This window comes from Thermobia domestica, chromosome 4 (assembly GCF_964235325.1).
Source record: "Thermobia domestica chromosome 4, izTheDome1.hap1.1, whole genome shotgun sequence".
Taxonomy (NCBI): Eukaryota; Metazoa; Arthropoda; class Insecta; order Zygentoma; family Lepismatidae; genus Thermobia; species Thermobia domestica.
In genome coordinates this window covers 251,538,713-251,558,184 of record NC_137457.1, presented here as the reverse complement: position 1 = coordinate 251,558,184, position 19,472 = coordinate 251,538,713, and the positions used below count along the sequence as shown (strand labels likewise).

At 35.2% G+C, this 19,472-nt stretch overlaps 1 protein-coding gene across 3 annotated transcripts in view; it reads left to right on the top strand.

The window, feature by feature from the left end:
- Positions 1-19,472, top strand: part of LOC145683982 (uncharacterized) — a 78,170-nt gene that overhangs the window by 23,039 nt on the left and 35,659 nt on the right. For all 3 annotated transcript variants that reach the window (XM_081755732.1, XM_081755733.1, XM_081755735.1), the window contains exon 2: positions 16,066-16,918. In XM_081755732.1, the coding sequence (XP_081611858.1) occupies positions 16,080-16,918 (839 nt within the window). In that variant the 5' untranslated portion in view covers positions 16,066-16,079. The remainder of the gene's footprint in view (positions 1-16,065; positions 16,919-19,472) is intronic.

Genomic DNA, 19,472 nt, shown 5'->3' with positions numbered 1-19,472 from the left:
TATTGAACTTCAACTTTCACTCCTGGAAAATTTCAATTTTGGAGTTAGGCCACTTGGCATCACAGCAGTTCACTGTAAGATAAATACATTCCGCACATTAGTAACATAGTTGTTCAGGGGCCTTCGATTTCCATCCTCTCAAATGAAAGCTGAACGATTGCTTGATACATGCTGACTATATAGGAGAAATAGTGTTTTAAGTTTTCGAGCTTTGGTGCGTATCCGTATTTACACTGTGATATAACTTTAAATTCACACTCAAATCGAGCTAATTGTTTAATGCATTTCGAAAGCTTTTGTTTTTATGCAGCTCATTAAGGAAAATCTATTTCATAATCGTAACATTTATGTACTAAGAAACTATGAACGTAAAGTGGACTTGACCTAGCCCCGTGGGCGCTGTGACTCAGTGGCACAGCTCTCACCCTTGATGTGTGAGGACTCTGATTCTGTGTGTGTGTGTGTGTGAACTCCGCGGCTAGTGTACGCGTCTTTGCCGTGGAAGACTCGGGTTCAATTCCCGGCGCGAGCTCATGTAGTTCGGATTCCACGTTAATCAGTAGGTCTACATTTCATATATCCTCGCTGCTGAAAGAGACGGTAAAGTCAAAATCAACTCAACAATATATATGTGTGTGTGCTTATGTGAATTTCCTCGTGGCTGTATGGTTAACACATACGCCTTGATCGCGGGAGATCTGGTTCGATTTACGGTGGAAGCTCATGAAGTTGTTACCGGTATCCCACTTTAAACTGTAGATCCATGCCTCACATAACCATAGATATATATGCCTTTGATACACTTATTTTCCGACTTGGAAGCCATCGAAAATTTCCGGACACAGAGTCCCGTAGACCGAAAATGAGAAACATGGGTACAGAGTAAAACAGCCATAGAAATTTAAGCTTTTTAGGCTAACTTAATCCTTACATATAATGCAACTAGCTTGGCCAAGTTATAATGGAGGAAATGCTATCATTGCAACACTCTGAGAATAGAAAATGTTCGTCAGGTATTACTATCCCCCCTCTCCTGCAGAATGGAAACCCTGACTAAAACTCAATATATATATAACTATTTTGTGTAATGTAACAAACAGTGGCGGATAGTATTCATGTTTCCTTGCAGAAGTCCTTACGAGGGTTCGCTTCCATCTTCCTCTACCCAAGAACTAAAATAAATTAAAAAATTGCCATTACTTGTTAATCTTGTACAAAGGACGCAATTAAAGTCCCAGTGTAACACCCCTTCACATTTAGATTTTTCCCCTGGAAGAAAACCAGTTATTATTGTTTCTTGATTTCTCAGTCTCACCTACATAAACATACGAATAGAATTACAAGATAGGACATGTTTAGATTGCTTGCACGTGACATCTAACTATATTTCTCATCAAATGTGTCACAGATGAAAATTTCCGTTTGTACTGCCTCTATTTTCTGGTACATATGTTTCATTTATGTTATGTTGCTAAAATTCGTTAGGAAACAAGTACAGACTGCGCCTGTGTGCCTGACAAAACGCAAATGTACTGGATAATTATTTCTTCACTTTCTTCCAGAAAAAAAGTAACCCATCTCATGTAGGCTAACAAAAGGAGGTAGCGGACCAAAGATAGCCGTTGTTTACCTAAGGTCGTTACACAGCAGGGGTTTCATTCAGTCAGAGGGAAAAGAAAAAAATAATTTAAGGTTCCACATTTGTTTTGAACTGCAACATACTTCTTCCATTTATTTTAAGAACCATTTCCTTCTCATTTGTCTGCATCAGAAAAAATGCAAAAAATCACTAGAATGTGCCTATTTACCCAAAGTACGTACTAGATCACTAGTTCAATAGTAAAATCACTAAATCTAGTACGAAATCATAAATGTGGCATCCCTGGGTTGGAGCGAAAGTAATGGTTGGAGTAAAAACTAGTCCGTATTTCTACTGCGTTCTGTTGTTGAATTCACAGATATGTTCAAAAATAAATTCAAGAAGTAAAACACGATCCTACAAAAGACTGTTTACTTGCTCACTGGTTTTCGTATTGTGAACTGAAACTCAAGTGCGCAGTCATGTTGAATACTTCTGTCCCTTTGTACTTTACAGCTTGAGGTGGGATGAGGGTCAGGATAGATCTAGTGATATACCGCTAAAGGAAGTGCTTCAGTACAGAGTCGGAAGCTGTATGTATTGTTTATACTACTTACAACGTTACCCCCCACATAAAATATAAATTCACCCTTTCTCCTTTCCCTTTTTCGAATACAATGAACCGACTCTTTTGCTGAAAAAAGATGCTAAAACACCCGATCTCGCTTTGCTCAATTTCTCTCGCACACGTGAAATGGGTTTGTTGTTTCCAAAACAAATAGGAAGTTACCTTGAGCTTTTGCATTTTTGCACGCACAGAGGTACCATTGTTGTTTTAATGAACAGACAAAATATCAAAACCATCCGATATATATGATACGAAACAGCTAACAGAGGGAGGCAAAGATAAAAGTAGGCCTATACCAAGTTTTCCGCGTGGTACCATTACGGAGAATAAATATTTGATAAAGTCACGTAGATGCGCTTAAACCTATTCCATCTGTCCTTATAACTTTTCTGGTCTCATCAATTTCTCAGGAGAATACGTACAACATATGTCCAAATTCCATATATACTCTTTCTAAACTAATGAGTAAACTCATTAAGAACACCAACTGATATCAATAAACAGGAAAGAAAACAATACTTTATACTTCTATCATTTGGTACACATCTCTATGAAGCACAGCTTGTTTCTTTTCGAAATAGCTCCTTCGTGTCACAGATGTGGTTAGTTTTGTTTTGTGTTAGGATGAAAGAGAGAAATGCAACATTTGCTTCGCGGTGAAGTTATATATATTATTAAGATGAGCGGTGATAAGCGAGGTTTAACAAAGAGTGCCTTTCGGATGCACAATTTAACGGGTAGTTGCAGTCCGTGTTGAGAATCGAACCAAAGCTATGTAAGACATGTTATGACAAATCCAAAAGGTGTGTTGTATCGGTGCAGTACCAGTTTTTCACGGTTTTCAAAATTTTCCAAAACCCAAAGAATAATCTCTAATTTCTGATATTTTAGTCGTCACAAATTACAATTTTATAATGTAGTCAATGTTTATAATTACTGGGCAGTTGGGCGTTTAAACTAATGACATCATAATAAAGTGAAAACCATAATTTTGAGTTGAATTGATTCTGAGTTTAACGTCCCGTTCAGCAGCGAGGCTATGTGAGACGTGGACCTACTGATTAACGTGGAATCCGAACCACATGAACTCCCACCGGGAATCAAGCCCAGGTTTCCCACGCCAAAGGCAAGTATGCTAACCGTTAGCCACGAAGGAGCTCCACCATAATTTTAGTGGGCGTTAAGAAATATCTCGCCAGTGCTTTTACAATAAATAAAATTTTATAAGTATTAAAGAATAGTGGTAAGAGATTTTATAATAGCTCTTTTATTTATGAGATATGAGTATTTTGAAGAAAACAACTAAAGAATAGGTTGGCGGAACCACAAAAGACTTTCTTATAAATACATACGCACCTTACTCACCTTTTAAAATTGCCATGCTTACGTTCTCCATAAAAACAGAAATTCTCTTTTAGTGATACTTTACACAAGATCATGAAGTGGGTTCAAATTTAATTAAAGGCAAAATACAATACAATAATCCACAAATATTGCCTCAAGTGAGTTTAAAGATTTCTAAACACTAGTGCGAAACCGGGCTCTGCCGTTGCGATCGATTTACAGGTCTTGAGACGAAAGTAAGAAGGGACTTACGCACACAGTAAGTAAAAACAATTAATATGCCTGTAACTTTCCCCCAAATGGGTGTATCTTAAAACTAACCTCACATTCTTTTCCTAATTAAATTCTAGCCCGAAATTATGTATCATATTACCCTATTCCCATTTTGAAAACTTGACCTTAATTCAAAATGGTGGATTTCAAGATGGCTGCCATCAAGGTCATATCTACCATACGACTTCCCCCAGGACTTATATGTATCCACATGGTTTTGCTTCACTTTTCTTCATTAACGCTCCGTTTACAAAGAGTAGTAAGGGACTTCTGTAGTAATCTCTAATAACCACATCACAACTCTTAAAAGTTATTTAAAAAAATAGAAAACATGCACCATGGCAAAAATTTGTCATCACAAGTAATGATGCATACATGCCTTCTATCAGCAAAAAAGTTTCATTGAAATTGGAGCCGGACATTTGAGTGATGTCCCTTGTGGGATGTGATTGAACGTGACGTCAAAGCACATCGCCCCCCTTCCCGGAATTTACGGGAATTAGGTGACCTGAGTGAGCACATGTGGTGCCAGCTCTCTCCAGCGACCTATCAAGGATCATTGCGTGTATGCCAAGACATGTCGCCGGATTTATCCATGCCAAAGGTCGACATACTGACAATTAGGTAGGTAGTCATGATGGTCTGGCTGATGTGTGCGTATATTTTAACTCGTACATTTTGTCTCGACTCGAATTTCGAGACGTCTCGACTCGAATTCGAGTCGAGTCGAGACATACACTGTCGAGTCGAGACAGAAACATATTTTCGAGTCGAGACAACATTTTCTCGAGACGAGTCGAGACAGGCTTAAATCTCGACTCGACTCGACTCGAATGCATCCCTAACAGTAATTGATTCGTCTTTAGTTTGTTTACGAGTATAATATACGCACCTATTTCATTCAAAATAAAGGAGTTTTGTATTTTTAAAAAATCTGAAATGTTAATAATTTAGTGAATACAGTGATATAATACCCCCGGAGTTCTCAATTACATATTCCTGTGTTTTGAATTTGACTATTAACAAGCCACTGTTTTGAGCGAACAGAAAAGACTCTTTATTTAATCGAGCCCAAATAAGTAACGCTTTAGGTGAGTGGTTAGCATTGTGGTTTTTTAAACCGATGATCCGAGTACGAGTCTCTCCCTCGCTGTTTACAAATTTTTAAAACGTTTAATTTACAAGGCTGAGCTCCAGTTGAATGCTGCTAAATGAAAGATAATCTCCAGTGGAGAAATTCAGTGATAATGTAATCCTGAAAATAAATTAAGAAAAATGAATGGAGAAAACAAGTTACAGAGTTAATTCTGTGAATGTCTATATTTGATATTAACCATTAATTTCGAGCATTTTTAAATTGTTGTTTATTGACACTATATTCTCCTCTTTTCTCCTTGTGTCTCAATGTGTAAATTTTCACAAATATTCAAATCAAGAACCTTCAGGTTTATTTTCAACCTAAGGGGAAATATGCTTAGTATGGATAGGTTCTCCAACTCGTTTGAGTTTTATCGAATTCTGCATTTTTAATATTTCCAACTAAATTACTGCATACCAATATTTAGCAGCTTCAAAAGTCATTTAACGAATAATGAAATCGGACAAGTAATATTACGTATCAATCAGTGGCGCCGGAACCTAAGAGCTTAGGCCCTGTTAGACACTCAAAATTTTCATTAGAGGCTGGGTTCTTCCCGTGAATGATCCATTCATACCTTCATTGATTTGCAGGCAGGACTACTGTTAATAGTTTCAAAACTAGCGCAAGGCTTTGTGTTTACTTAAAAATAACCCACTACATATACATATAATCTATCCGTATATTATTTGATACGCATGTGTGCATAATCATTTGAAGTAAGTTAACTTGTTTATAATCCCTCATTTGAGTTAATTATCAGATTTTTTACGTCCCCTGACTGTTATCTTCTCATCGGCAGCGGTGGTGTCCGTATATTTTTTTCTGGTATTGTGCTGTTTACTGTGAGGACAAACATCCAAAGACTACTTTTTGTCATTTCGTCAGCTAGCGTTTCGCTCCATTTCTGCACAAAAATGCTCTTTACGGTTTGTGCTTTTAACGGCGTGCCCACTTGCGACAGGCCTATTAGCGACAGGAACTGTTAACTGTCCTATGAGCGACCGATTCGATCTGTTAACTGTCCTATGAGTCACCGATTCGTTTATAGTAAGATAACGGAAGAAGATAAGGTTCTCTCTTCTTTAACTTGTTTCATGCTAATGTGATTTAGAACCTAGCAAAATGTACCATGAAAAATTTCGCTCTACCTGAATTTAAGACGTGAGAATGCTTTCATTACATTAACAATATTTTATACGTTTTTCCTAATATTTTGAATTAATCTCTATGAATACACTGACTATATCAAGGGAAAAACTAAATATTTAGAGTAGCTCCGCCTTTGTCTATGATTCTAATATAATTAAAAAGTTCATGTTAAAATGATACGGAGCATAAGTTTAGATTGATTATGTTTATGGCATAAGAAAGAAATCAGAAAGAGATAGGGACGCCCGAAGAAAATGTTCTAGAGAAGGGCATCTTCATGGTTGCTGTAACACGTCTGGTATATCTGGTATTTAATATACGTGGTTTGCTATATTACGTATACATTTTTCTGAGCCAGGGGGCGATCCCTGCCTTCCCATTGGGCGCACAGGGAAAGAGGGTGTTCACCACTTGAGGATATAAAAGACATCTGGAAACACGGTGTATTCGAAGAAATTATTACACAAGTTACAAATCTTTCGCAGGACTTAACAGTTCGTCTAGTTATAAGGAATTATTTCAGATTGCTATACGACAAGCTTTTATGTATTGTATTTATTTCTTTTGTATGAACTTACAAGTACGAGGAATGTCCTCAAGTAAGTGTAACATGCGTCATATGTACAAACAATTTACATGAGTAAAATAAAGTAATATTACCTTGTCATGATATTTACGTACTCCTCAATCGCATAACAAGAATTTTCTAATAGAAATAATTTTAACTTTTGTCTGAACCTTTTCATATTTGCTTCATACTTTATATCAATAGGCAACATGTTGTACAACTTAACACCACCATAACTTACACTTTTTTGATACATTGCTGACCGGTGATTACACAAATGAAAATCATTCTTATTTCGCGTATTATGATTATGTACATCCTTATTTGTTACGAATGCCGATGAGTGTTATTTCAAATACAAAAAGAGACGATACAAATATAAACTATCCAGAGGTAGTATATTGACCTCCTTAAACAAATGTCTAAAAGAAAAATTCGGCTTCTTAAAGTATTCTTATGGCTTTCTTCTGAATTTTGAAAACATTAAATCTCTGACTTGAATTTCCCCAGAACATGATACCATATTGCAAGATAGAGTTAAAACACGAATGGTACAAGGTTTTAGCTAATTTTAAATTTACCTTCTTTCTAATAATCCTTAGTGCATAACATATTCTATTTAATTTATTAATAACTGACTCTATATGAAATTCCCATGTCAGGTTATGATCTATAGTAAGACCTAAAAACAAACAGTGTGTTGTATAGTTAATTTTATTTTGGTTCAGATATAGGTTAGGGTATATTGGTTTACTGCACTTGTTATGAAAATTTATAGCAATGGATTTTCCAACATTAACAAAAAGATTATTGCTCTTCATCCAAAGAGATACTTCATTTAATGTTTGCCTAGCATTCTGTTCCAATAATTTTTCATTTTTTCCACTCACTAGCAGAGTGGTATCGTCAGCGAAAAGGGTAACATCTGCCGAAGATATGCTTTTCTCAAAATCATTAATATATATAAAAGGAAGAGCAATGGCCCTAGAATAGATCCTTGTGGAATTCCGTGTTTTATATATAATTCATCTGATAAATAGCTTTCTACAATGTTATTATTCTTATGCGTTATTTCTACGACCTGCCTACGATATTTTAAGTACGAACCAAACCAGTCCCTTGCTTTACCACGTATTCCATAGTTCTCCAGTTTGTTCAAAAGTAAACTGTGTTGTACTGTATCGAAAGCTTTAGACAAATCAAGAAAGATTCCTATACAGTTTTCTTTCTTATCTACAATATTTCTTACTTTCTCAATGAAATTAAATATTGCCGTATTTGCAGATCGACCTTTAAGGAAGCCATGTTGTTTTGTTGAAATAACATTTTCTTTCAATAAAAAATTAATTACCCTGTTATACATAATTTTTTCCAAAACTTTTCCAACGACAGGTAAGAGAGATATTGGTCTGTAGTTATTTATGTTTTGCTTTTCACCTTTTTTAAACAAGGGCTTAACTTTCGCAATTTTTAACTTTTCTGGATACTCGCCATTTGTAAGTGATATATTTGCTAAATGACAAAGTGGCTTTGTCACCTGATTGAAACATCTTTTCAATAAATTATCTGAGATTTCATCAATTCCAGCTGTATTTTTGTTTTTGAGAGATTTTATTATATTTGCTATTTCATCTTCTGATACTGGCTGTAGTAAGATTGTTTTTTCACATTTATTTGAACTTTGTTTAAAATTATTTACAGTAACTACTTTGTGGCCATTCTGTTTACATTTATTTACTTTATCATCATCCATAATTTTTGCGACAACATTTATAAAAAAAATATTAAATATTTCTGCTTTTTTCCCTTGGGTCTGATACACTGTTCCCTTCATGTATTATTGTATCCACATATGGTGTCTCTTTGCCACCATTTAGTTCTTTATTTATAATGTTCCACATGGTTTTAGTTTTATTCGATGCATAAGCAAGTTTAAGTTGGTAGTAATTCCTTTTAGTCGTTCTAATTAGTTCCTTGTACCTTTTTTATATTGTTTATAGTAGGACTTTGCACAACCTGTTTTAAAAACCTTACTAAGTTTATGTAAATTTATGTTTGTAGCACTTGCTTTTAGTACTTCAGGAGTAACCCATTGTCCCTTCTTCTGGGATTTTAACACGAGTTTCATTTTAGGAAAAGCTATATCAAAATAGTAAGCAAAAATTTTTATGAATTCATTATATATATCATTTGCGTTGTTTAATGAAAGTACACCTTCCCATGTTTCGTGACTAAGTAAATAATTGAAATAATTGATATTTTGATTACTGAATACCCTTGTAACTTTGAAAGTTCTTACACTATATTTCTTACACTTTTGAGTTACAGAGAAGCGTTTATCACATATTTCAGCAATCTGAGCTTCATGATCAGAAAATCCGGTACTAATCACTTGCGCCCTTGAGCTCAAGTGGTCACAGTTTAGAATAATCTGATCTAGTGCTGATATACTGGTTGGAGTTATCCTAGTAGGTTTATTTATTAAATGTTTTAAATTAAACGTACCCAATAATGTTTTTATCTTTACATCAATATCTTTCAAAAAATCCATATTTAGATCTCCTACTACTACTGGGCTGTATTTAGTACCACTATAATGTGAAAGTATTACTTCTAAGTTACGCACAAAAATTTCAACTTCACTATCCGGTGTCCTATATATACAGATCATTACAATTTTTTCCACTGGAACTCCAAAATACAACATTCAAAATTTTTTTCATCGTTTATATGTTTAAACTTAGTGCATTCTTTAAATTTTAAACTATGTTTTACAAAAATGCTTGAACCACGCCTTGTTTTCTTTTCTCGACAGAAACTACTTGCTAGCTTGAAATTTGGTGAATTTATAGTTTCTATATTGTTTTGTGCACACCAATGTTCGGTTATACAAATAATATCTACATCTTTCAGAATTTCCGTCAACAAAATTTCCATAGTTAATTGTTTCCCAATGGAAAACCCTTGTACGTTTTGGTGAAAGACGTAAGCCTACTCGCTGTGTTAAATTTACCCTTGAACTAAAAAAGAAGTGCTCTCATCCACATTCTTCTTACTTTGAGTTACTTCCCAAGGTATTGGCAACGCTGCTTGAGACCTAGATTTATTACTCATATCACTGTTAATTACATCACAAATTTCATTGCTTAAAAATTCTTTTCCCCTTTTATTTAAGTGCAAACCATGCCTTGTGAACATTTCTCTACCAAATTTACTTACATCTACCATTTTCACATTTCTGAAGTGTTTACACAAAGATTGCAGCTTCATGTTAGTGACCTTAGTAGCTTGATTTACACATGAGTCTTCCATAAGGTCATACCTATTTGGAATATTTACCACCACTACTTTACAGTAATTTAGCTCAGTAAGCTTACCTCTAATTTTCTTAATAACTTCATTTCCTTGGTTACAAGCCACATCATTTGTACCGGTTAACATTACAACATAGTTTTTCTCCTTATTTGCAATTTTTGAGTTAATTCCACTTAATACCTCTGCACTTTTTGCTCCAGGCTTAATGGTTCCTTGTGCCTTTAACTTGTGTTTTAGATTGAGGTTCATTTGCTCAGCTAGACCCCTCCCATTGCTATCTGCATATACAAAAACTTGAGGCTCTGTTCCAGGTTTATTCCTTGCACTTATTTTCTTGTCTACCGCACTGAAGGCCGGATTCACTGTAAGTTTGGCGTTATTCATTGTCCTTTTACTGTTGGTTCCGTTCTGTTTCAAACACTTTGAGTTGTTCATAGTTTCACAGTCAACATTCTGTAGAACACTAAATTTATTTTCACATACTAATGGAAACTCTGGCGTCATTCCTGTATGAAATATAGACCCCCTTTGTCTAGTACTTACTTTTGACCACTCAAACTTCGATGGATTTTTCTTCTCACGGTTTAGCTCTACTGCTTTAACTCTTTGATGTAAAGTTTCATTTTCTATTTTTAGTAGTTTTAAGTCTTCCTGTAGAACACGTATAATTTCTAGCAAACTATCGGTATCGCAAGTAGAAGTATCAATGTTTACTGGTCCACCATGTTCTGTGCATGTTGGGCAAAACCACTCGAGCTGTTCCTTCATTTTATGATTTCTGTCACCATTATTGATATTTCCACACTTGAAATGGAACCATTTGTCACATGATACACACAAAATGCCATTTTTAACATTTCTCTTACACTTACCGCAGGTTTCATCACACTTTATCTTGTTTTTATCAACAGCTTGAGAATTTACACCACTACTCTTGAACGCCATCTTGGTTCTTTTTTTTTTTTTTTTTTTTTGTATAAGTCAAAACAAGGGAGGAAGCAAATTAAGCAATTAGTTTACGTTTTAGTAGCTTACAATAGGGGGAAAGGTAGTTTAAAGAGTTTGTTTACCTTTTGGATTGTTTAGAGTGAACTGTATTGTAATTGGTGGGATTGGTTGAGAATAGCCAATCAGATGTAAGGGATGTCAAAAGCTGTCTTTTAGCATTGACATTTGTTTTTCATTTTATTCACAGTGTCTTATGAAGTCTAAAAAGTAGATAGTTGGCGAAACTGTTACACGTTAAAGTTTTTCAAAATAAAATATATTACTGTGCTTAGTGAGTAATTAGATTTGAATCAAATTAAGTACAGAAAACAGAGCTTTTAAAAGAAAGGGGATATTACAACTGGAGTTTCAATAATAACATAGGAATATACTTTTCATGGAAATATCCCTGTTGTCTCGCTAAGTTACTTGATATGTTTTATGTCAAACCTAACTCAAAATTAAAATAAGTTTTATTTGCACTCACAGCAGAGGGAAAATATATTTGAGGAATAATATCACTGGCACGTACATATTTCATACCAAGGTTGTTCGGGCGCTAATAACGTCAGAGGCAAACATATTTTGCGAGATGGAATCATATCATCTTCCACTATCTGAATGTAAATGAATCGGTCGCTCATAGGACATAATAGTTCCTGTCGCTAATACGACTTTCGCTTCTGGCACTTTTTTTTTAACAGGTGGAGGCAACTTCACGCTGCTGTGCTAGCTACTACCAGGCGTAATTAATCTTGGAGCAGGCGTTAGTTGGGTTGCCTAAGCCACGGACTTTGTACATCAAGAATTTCTGTGGCCACTGTACAGGAACGAGTCGTAGGTTTCTTCAGTTAACCCCAGTTTCTTTAAGTATTTGTAGAAGTTTTGTCCAATTGACCCTGTCGAAACTTTTTCACAACTCTTCCTTTACGTCAAGATGTGACACACATAGCAGAATCTAAACGCACAGAGATTCTTTAAAGTGCATTATAGTATAATCTACACTTTTCAATAACGACATACAAAATTACATATTTGTCAGATTTCTGCTAACTATTTCATTTCCGATTCAACACATCACCATAAATACAGGAACGGACATTTTCTTTTTTACATTTTGCTCAGATCCGCCTTCAGATAAAGATAAAACCGTATTGTGCTATCATAATTCGATAATTTCCTTCATTTATCCATATTTTAAAGTTTGACATAGACAGGACAAACACAAGGAAGCGCTACTGGTACAAATGGAAAGGATACAAAACACACAATACAAGACATAAATTACTCATCAAGGAAATAACAATACGTAAATTTGATTAAACATTTTTCTAACGAAATTGTTTTGTGTATAAGTATGTATTCAATACTAAATATTACTATCAATACTTGATTTTTTAAGAAACAATGTAATCAGAAATTTATCTTCATGGCTTTAATTTTATCAATATTTTAAATTATAGCATGTAAGCCTTTTTGTTAGTGGTTCCACTTCTGCTATAATTTTTGCACTTTAAATCTCAATCTGTTTCACACTATTTGGTTTCTCATTGTTTTAAAGCGTGCTATTCCACTTGCAACTGGTTAATTTCTACTAAGCCTATTATTTTCACACTTCAAATTTTAACCTGTTCCATATTATTTGGTTTCTTACCTGTATTAAAGCATTTTAGGGTATTCGTTAATGGTTATACTCTTGATATTATTTTCACACTTTAAAGCTGAATCTGTTTCACACTGTTTGATTTCTCACGAGCTTTAAAGCATGCTATACCACTTGTTATTAGTTACACTCTTGCTATTATTTTCACACTGTACATCTGAATGTGTTCTTCTACATTGTTTGGTTTCTTAATATGTTTAGAATATATTTGAGTCAGTTTCTCATCTAGTTACCTTTGGTTTGACGGACCTGTTAATATCACTATCAGTCTTAAAACCTGCATCTGTCACGGAAATTGATACATGATCTATCACCGAATAAAGGGTACTGACTGATAACACATCGCAACAGAGACCTATGTAATATAAATATGCTGAGTTTGAATATAACAGATTATTCAACTCTGAAAAACTTCTTCACAAACTCCTCCTTTTATAAACACCACTATCAGGCCTGTTCTCCCGTTTGTCTTTTTGCTTCAAGATCTCCGCTATACCCGGTCTTGGATCATAGTTTGCAGGATTCGTTCCATTTAGCGATATCATAAGTCAATTATTAGTCGTGTTTTCACTCATCAACAAACAATGAACACTTCGAAGCTGGTTATAGTATGAAACAGTTGGTTCAACTGACATTCCGTGAGGCGATATTGCAAGTAAGGCAGCAAGAAATTTCTGCAGCGCTCCAGAAGAGATTGGTAATAGTCTTCTTAGTCTCAGAATATTTCATTTCTGCATCAGCATTATCCACTAGTAATAGCTTCACGTAGCTACATTAATCATTCAGCGTGAAAGATTTTCACTAAAAAAGCCATCGGCGTCGACACACTGAATCAACAGATTCTTCTTGCTCTACATCTCGCCGTTTTCGATGATCGAAAACGGCGAGATGTAGAGCAAGAAGAATCTGCTGATTCAGTGTGTCGACGCCGGTGGCTTTTTTAGTGAAAATCTCTAAGGTTACCAAGTCAGAACACAACTGGCTATTGTCGCAACGCAGTGTTCCCCAAAAGTGTAAAAGTTTTATTGACAATATTTTATCAGAAATAATGAGTCTTAATTGTAACGAACCAAAACAGTGTTATAAGCTAAAGATAAGTAAAAATTCCATTTCACAAAAATTAAATATCCAAATAGCAAGTATTTTTTTCTGTTATTTCCTCTTAGAGGCAATTCAAAAGATATGTAAGTCAAACGTCATTTCGACGGTTACATGTGAGACTTCGGCTTCAATCTTTCTATCTCTTTAGTAGGTCTATTAACTTTCTCTGTATTAGAGTAGAATGAAAGTGCTAGCGTCTCGAGGTAGACAAATGGGTACGCGAAACGAAGGAAAGAGGAATATCTGAAATTTCAAGAATGAAGCTCTCCATTTTTATACCTATCCACAGAATACATGCTAATACATATAGTCACAAAATCAAAGTATATTGAAGTAATTTTAAATTTACAATAATTCAAGTAATTTATTGACCAAGTACTCTTCCAATAATTTTAAGAAGTGCACTGCTCATCCAAACTGCTGGGCCTGGGTATCCATTTGGATATAAAAATGTAGCTTAAAAAATGCCCTGAGTAGTCAGGCCTTTAGTATGACGCTAATCATACGTCAAAACGACTCTGCATAAGGCCCTTATAGCATCCTGGAGAGTAAATTTTGGGACGCTAAATGTATCGGCTTGCGGCAAACAAGAGAAAAGTAGTTCTAAAAATACATTTTTAAAAAATACTCTTCAGTCTATGAAAATAGCAGTTCAAAGTACAAAGGGAGTAAAATTAAACTGACAAATCCATAATAACTTTTATTGAATATTGTCAGTATTTATCTTTATAAACGAAAGGATTTAAGTTTTTATATTTACTGCACTAGTGGAAGGAAGAGAATGCAACTTTGTCCCTTTTATATCGTACATTTTAAAGATAAAAGCATAGTGTACCTGATTTTCACTTCTGAAGTTTGGGATCCCTAAACTTCAACCAGTTGAAATTTTTAATTTGTTTAGATAAATAGTGTATGTTCAAAACAAGTGAGTTTCGTTTCACCTTGTAAAACTACCAAGGATGTTATTGGAAACTACAGTAGATTTTAAAATTACGGGCATTTGTTGAAGACGGAAATGGTAGATCAAAACTATTAGTCTTGTAATATGTTTTGTACAAGTTGTAAAATATCGTGAAATAGAAGTTCTAGAAGTCATTTGTAAATACCAATGCTGATACTTCTAATTTGCTATTGTTTTTGTAAAATGTTTTACTTTGAAATGTTTGCACCACCAAAACTACAAGGCTAGTAGTTTTGAAAAACAAACCCCATATTTCAAAAGATTGATAAGATACGAGATGGCCACTGTTCATGAGACACTGAATCTATATACAGGGTTGTTTTCCCGGGAAGTAGGATTGATTTTTTAACGCCAAAATGTGGTGAAGGAGGGAGGGATGTTACTGCACTGATTGGGTGGAAGGGGGCCTTAGCTACCAACGCACCAATCTCCGCCAGTCGTCTCCAAGTCTTCACGGAATGTAGAACGAGTGTAAGGTGAACCCCTTTCAAGGCACATTTTCATCTCCACAATAAATCAATCATTTGTTAGAGCAGCGTTATACAATGACGTTTTGCATCACAAACTGGGTAAAACTGCAAGTGAGACCCATGGTATGATTAAGATTGTTTATGGGAATCATGCCATGGATCGATCAAGTGCTTTAGAGTGGCACAAATTGTTTCGGGAGGGAAGAAAGAAAGTTGAACATGAGCAAAAGTCAGGACACCCTTCAACGACGAAAAGTGACGAAAACTTAGTGAAAGTGCGAAATCTTAGTAAAACGAGTCGCCCGCGTCCATCCAGCAATCGCTGGATCATGGAAGCTTCATCTCGACAATGCGCCGAGCCACACTGCCTTTGCTGTCATGGACTTCCTGACCAAACATAGCATCACACAGCTTCCCCAGCCACTATACAGCCCGGATGTCGCTCCTGCAGACTTCTTTCTTTTCCCCCGACTGAAAAGGGTCACGAAAGAACGGCATCACGGCTCAATCCAGGCCATTCAAGAGGCCGTAAGATGGGAGCTGATGATCTCTGTGTTCCAGGGGAGCCTTCCGTGATTGGCAGTCACTGGAAACGCTGTGTTGATGCAAAAGGGACATATTTGAAAAACTATTAAGTCGAAGTGTCAAAATCGTGGATGACTTTTTTTTTTTTTAAAAAAAAGAAGAAAATCAGTCCTACTACTTTCCAGACAAATCCTGTACATATATCAGTTTATTCTATACGCTTCAAAATCAGGGCTCAGTTAGATTTGAAATTGTCAAGAACATCGCAGTGCATATTAAAATGTGTCTAATTACAAAACCTTTTTTATATCACTTTAACTTCCTTTTTCTTAACCTATCTAATAAATATTACTTTTTTCAGACAGATCTATTGCTATGGCTTCAGTTTCTAAAACAGATAATTTGATGGATGAGAGTAAACTAGCAGAGTTAAAAAGAAACAAACCGAAACATAAGAGGAAACATAAAGCAAAAACTTCTACTGATGCCTCCCAAGATCTATTTCTTTGTTTTCCATGTGATAAAACTTGTGGCTTCCAGCTGCCATCAGATATACCATTAGCAAACAACACTGCATCATCGTCGAGTGAAAATGAACTTGGCTCGATCAGCCACAGTAATAAACGATCAGTTAAAACGGAAGAGGTAAATGTAATACCACAGAGTGAATCGCTCCAATTTGATGTTTCCACTTGTGCAGAACTGTCTATGTTAAATGAAACAACATCTCAAACTGTAGTGACTGAAAATGAATTCAACAGTAAAAAGAAATGCTGTAAAAAATGTGATTCTTTTAGGGAAGATGAACTGGAAAAGTTAAAAGCAGCTGGTAGCACTATATTCAATGTGTCACAAAAGACAAGCAAATTCCCTATCTTGCCTTGGTGTATCCCAGAACATTCAAGTGTAGAAAATGCAGATTTAGGTTCACTTTTGTGTGCTTATCCATTTAAAACTAAAGGCACAAAGGACACAAATTCCAACAAACCAGTTTTAAAGAATTCAAGTACTGAGACTACAAACACAGTGATGCCTGTCTCTTTATCAAGTGTAATAACTTCTTTGATAACTTCAATCCTTGCACTTTTCCAGACAGTGGGTTTGGCTGTTCTTTGCTGGCATTATATGAAAAAAGGAGAAATTATGGCATTTTATTTCACGATTACTTTTTTCGTATTCTCAAATCTTTGCACAGTGATGATTATTGTTTTAAGGTACGTATGTAAAAAGACTAAAAGTATAATATTTATAATAAAAATTGTAAGAAAAGTTGAGGAATAGATAATTATATGACCATAATTTGTAATACAATCGTAATTCAATTCACTCCAAGTTTATTTCGTCTTTATAATCTTACATGTTGCACCAATTCGTGCATGAATAAGACTTATCAAATGATAAAGATGCATGTACACTTGTAACATATACGTACAGTAAAGCTTCATTACTTTAGACACGGGTATGATGGACTTCACTTAATCCGAGGGGGCAAAGCAAAAGGCAGAATGCGAAAAGTTAGCAATTGCATTCCTCACATAGTTTCGTGACCGTTAAGAATATATTGGGCTGAAGTTGTCCCATTATTGGCAAATATATTACACAACATATATGTAATACAGTTGGCAGTATACTGTTATAAATAGCAGTATATTACAATATAGTAGCAGTATATGTGTTTAGGACTAAGCTCTTTAAATGCACCATAATAAACGTGTTTTGTAGATATAAACAGTTTTAATGTCCTTTTACTGTTTTTACGGTTATTTCAGATAATCTGGACTTTATCTGCTCAGCTTATCTCCCTATTACTCCGAGTTAATGAAGTTTTACTGTATATGTATACACAATTGTATTTTTGAAGTATTAAGCGAAGTACATAAAAATACACATTTTCAATAACTATTCTCATGAACGTATCTAGAAATTGATTAACACAATAAAAATAGTATTTTACAAAGTAATAACACCTTTTCGTCAACTATTTAAATGTTCCTATTTATTACGCCATTCAAATGCATTGAGGGATATAAGATTAAGATAATACTCATTTATCTGGATTCGTTTCGTACAACATTGTGCAATACTGTTTACTGGGAATTTTATCATTATGCCTGGCATCGTATTTTTGTGGTGTTAACAACTTTTGAACTACATATATAAACAGACATAGGTGATGTTTTAGTTTTCCTGCAAATTGATCTACGTCACTAATTTAACATATGTTAAGAACGAATTAAAGCAACGATACTCACAATATATGGTAAAACTAAAAAGAGAACTTTCATTTCAAGTATTGGCACTTGAAACAAAACGCTCTAAGTAAGCGTTATATAAACCTTAAGGGCCTTATGCAGAATCGTTCTGAAGCGTGATTAGTGCCATACTAAAGAGTTCGACTAACAGGTTTCCTGCAGTAGTCAGGCTTTTAGTATGACGCTAATCATACTTCGAAACAACTCTGCATAAGGCGGTAAATATCTAGACAGATTACTATGTTAAATATCTTGGTGGTCTTTGGGGAACAATGGGTCATTATATAATCCTTCATAACTTTCCACGAAAAGAATCCCTTCGCCACAGGGGCGGATCCAAGACGGATTTCTGGGGGGGGGGCGGTGGGTCGTAATACTGCTACTTACAGCTACTTTTAAGAGCTCCAAACTCTGGGATGGGTTATATATATATAAGAAAGTTTCCTCTTCTGGAGGGGCGATCGGGGCGATCGCCCCCCTGGATCCGCCCCTGCTTCGCCATGGGATTTATCTCTCCAGATGGCAACACTGAACTCAATGCAGAACTGAAAGATAAAATAAGCGAAATCGTATGACGTCATCAGCAGTACCAATCTGAAAACAAAAGCAATTTCCTGTAATTGAAGTAGAGACATAGGCCTTATGCAGAGTCGTTTTGACGCGTTATTAGTGCCATACTAAAGAGTTCGACTAACATGTTTCCTGCAGTAGTTAGGCCTTTAGTCATACATCAAATCGACTCTGCTAAAATCATACATCAAATCTGCTAATCATACGTCAAAACGACTCTGTATAAGGTCTAAGATCATTAGTTGTTTGAGCATACAGTTGATTTTGTTTGGTACTAGGGAAATCTCATTTAGATTACTTATAGGCCTACTCGTAAGAAACAAACCTGTTCTTATTAGTTTTCTTCTAAAAATCCAACATTTATCATATTTTAAAAAGCCACACAGACGCATTTTTAATAAGAAAAACGAGGACATTTCCTGGGAAAATATGAGGTCTTCTAAAACTGCCTATATCATTGTTCTATTGACTTTGTTACTGTACTAAGTGTAAGTAACTAGGGTAGTATCTCCTGGCAAAACACTTAAACAAAACTAGACAGTAATAGATCAATGAAGAAGAATGAAGTCAAGGAATTACAGCAAAATTGACAGAACCTGTCACACACTTCTTCACTCTAAAAGAAAAACCAAGTTCGAAATACCGGGTACGTCAAAAAATGTATACATATTTGAACTGTCACAGAAAAATTATTTTCCAGCCTACAACGTTAAATTACGGGGGGAAAGTAAGATTATAGTCCAGTCTGAAAAAATAAGTGTACTTTCCGGTCAAACTGAATATTCCAAATGATGGCTTCAAAATTGCTACATTTCTGAGTACTAAAAGTCACGACTCCTTCCGTACTTCGCATCAAAGCGACTGATGTGATTTATGTGCGCATCATTTGGATCCTATTCCAAAGTGAAGACAGGGTGCATGGTTTACGACAGTACACATCATATTT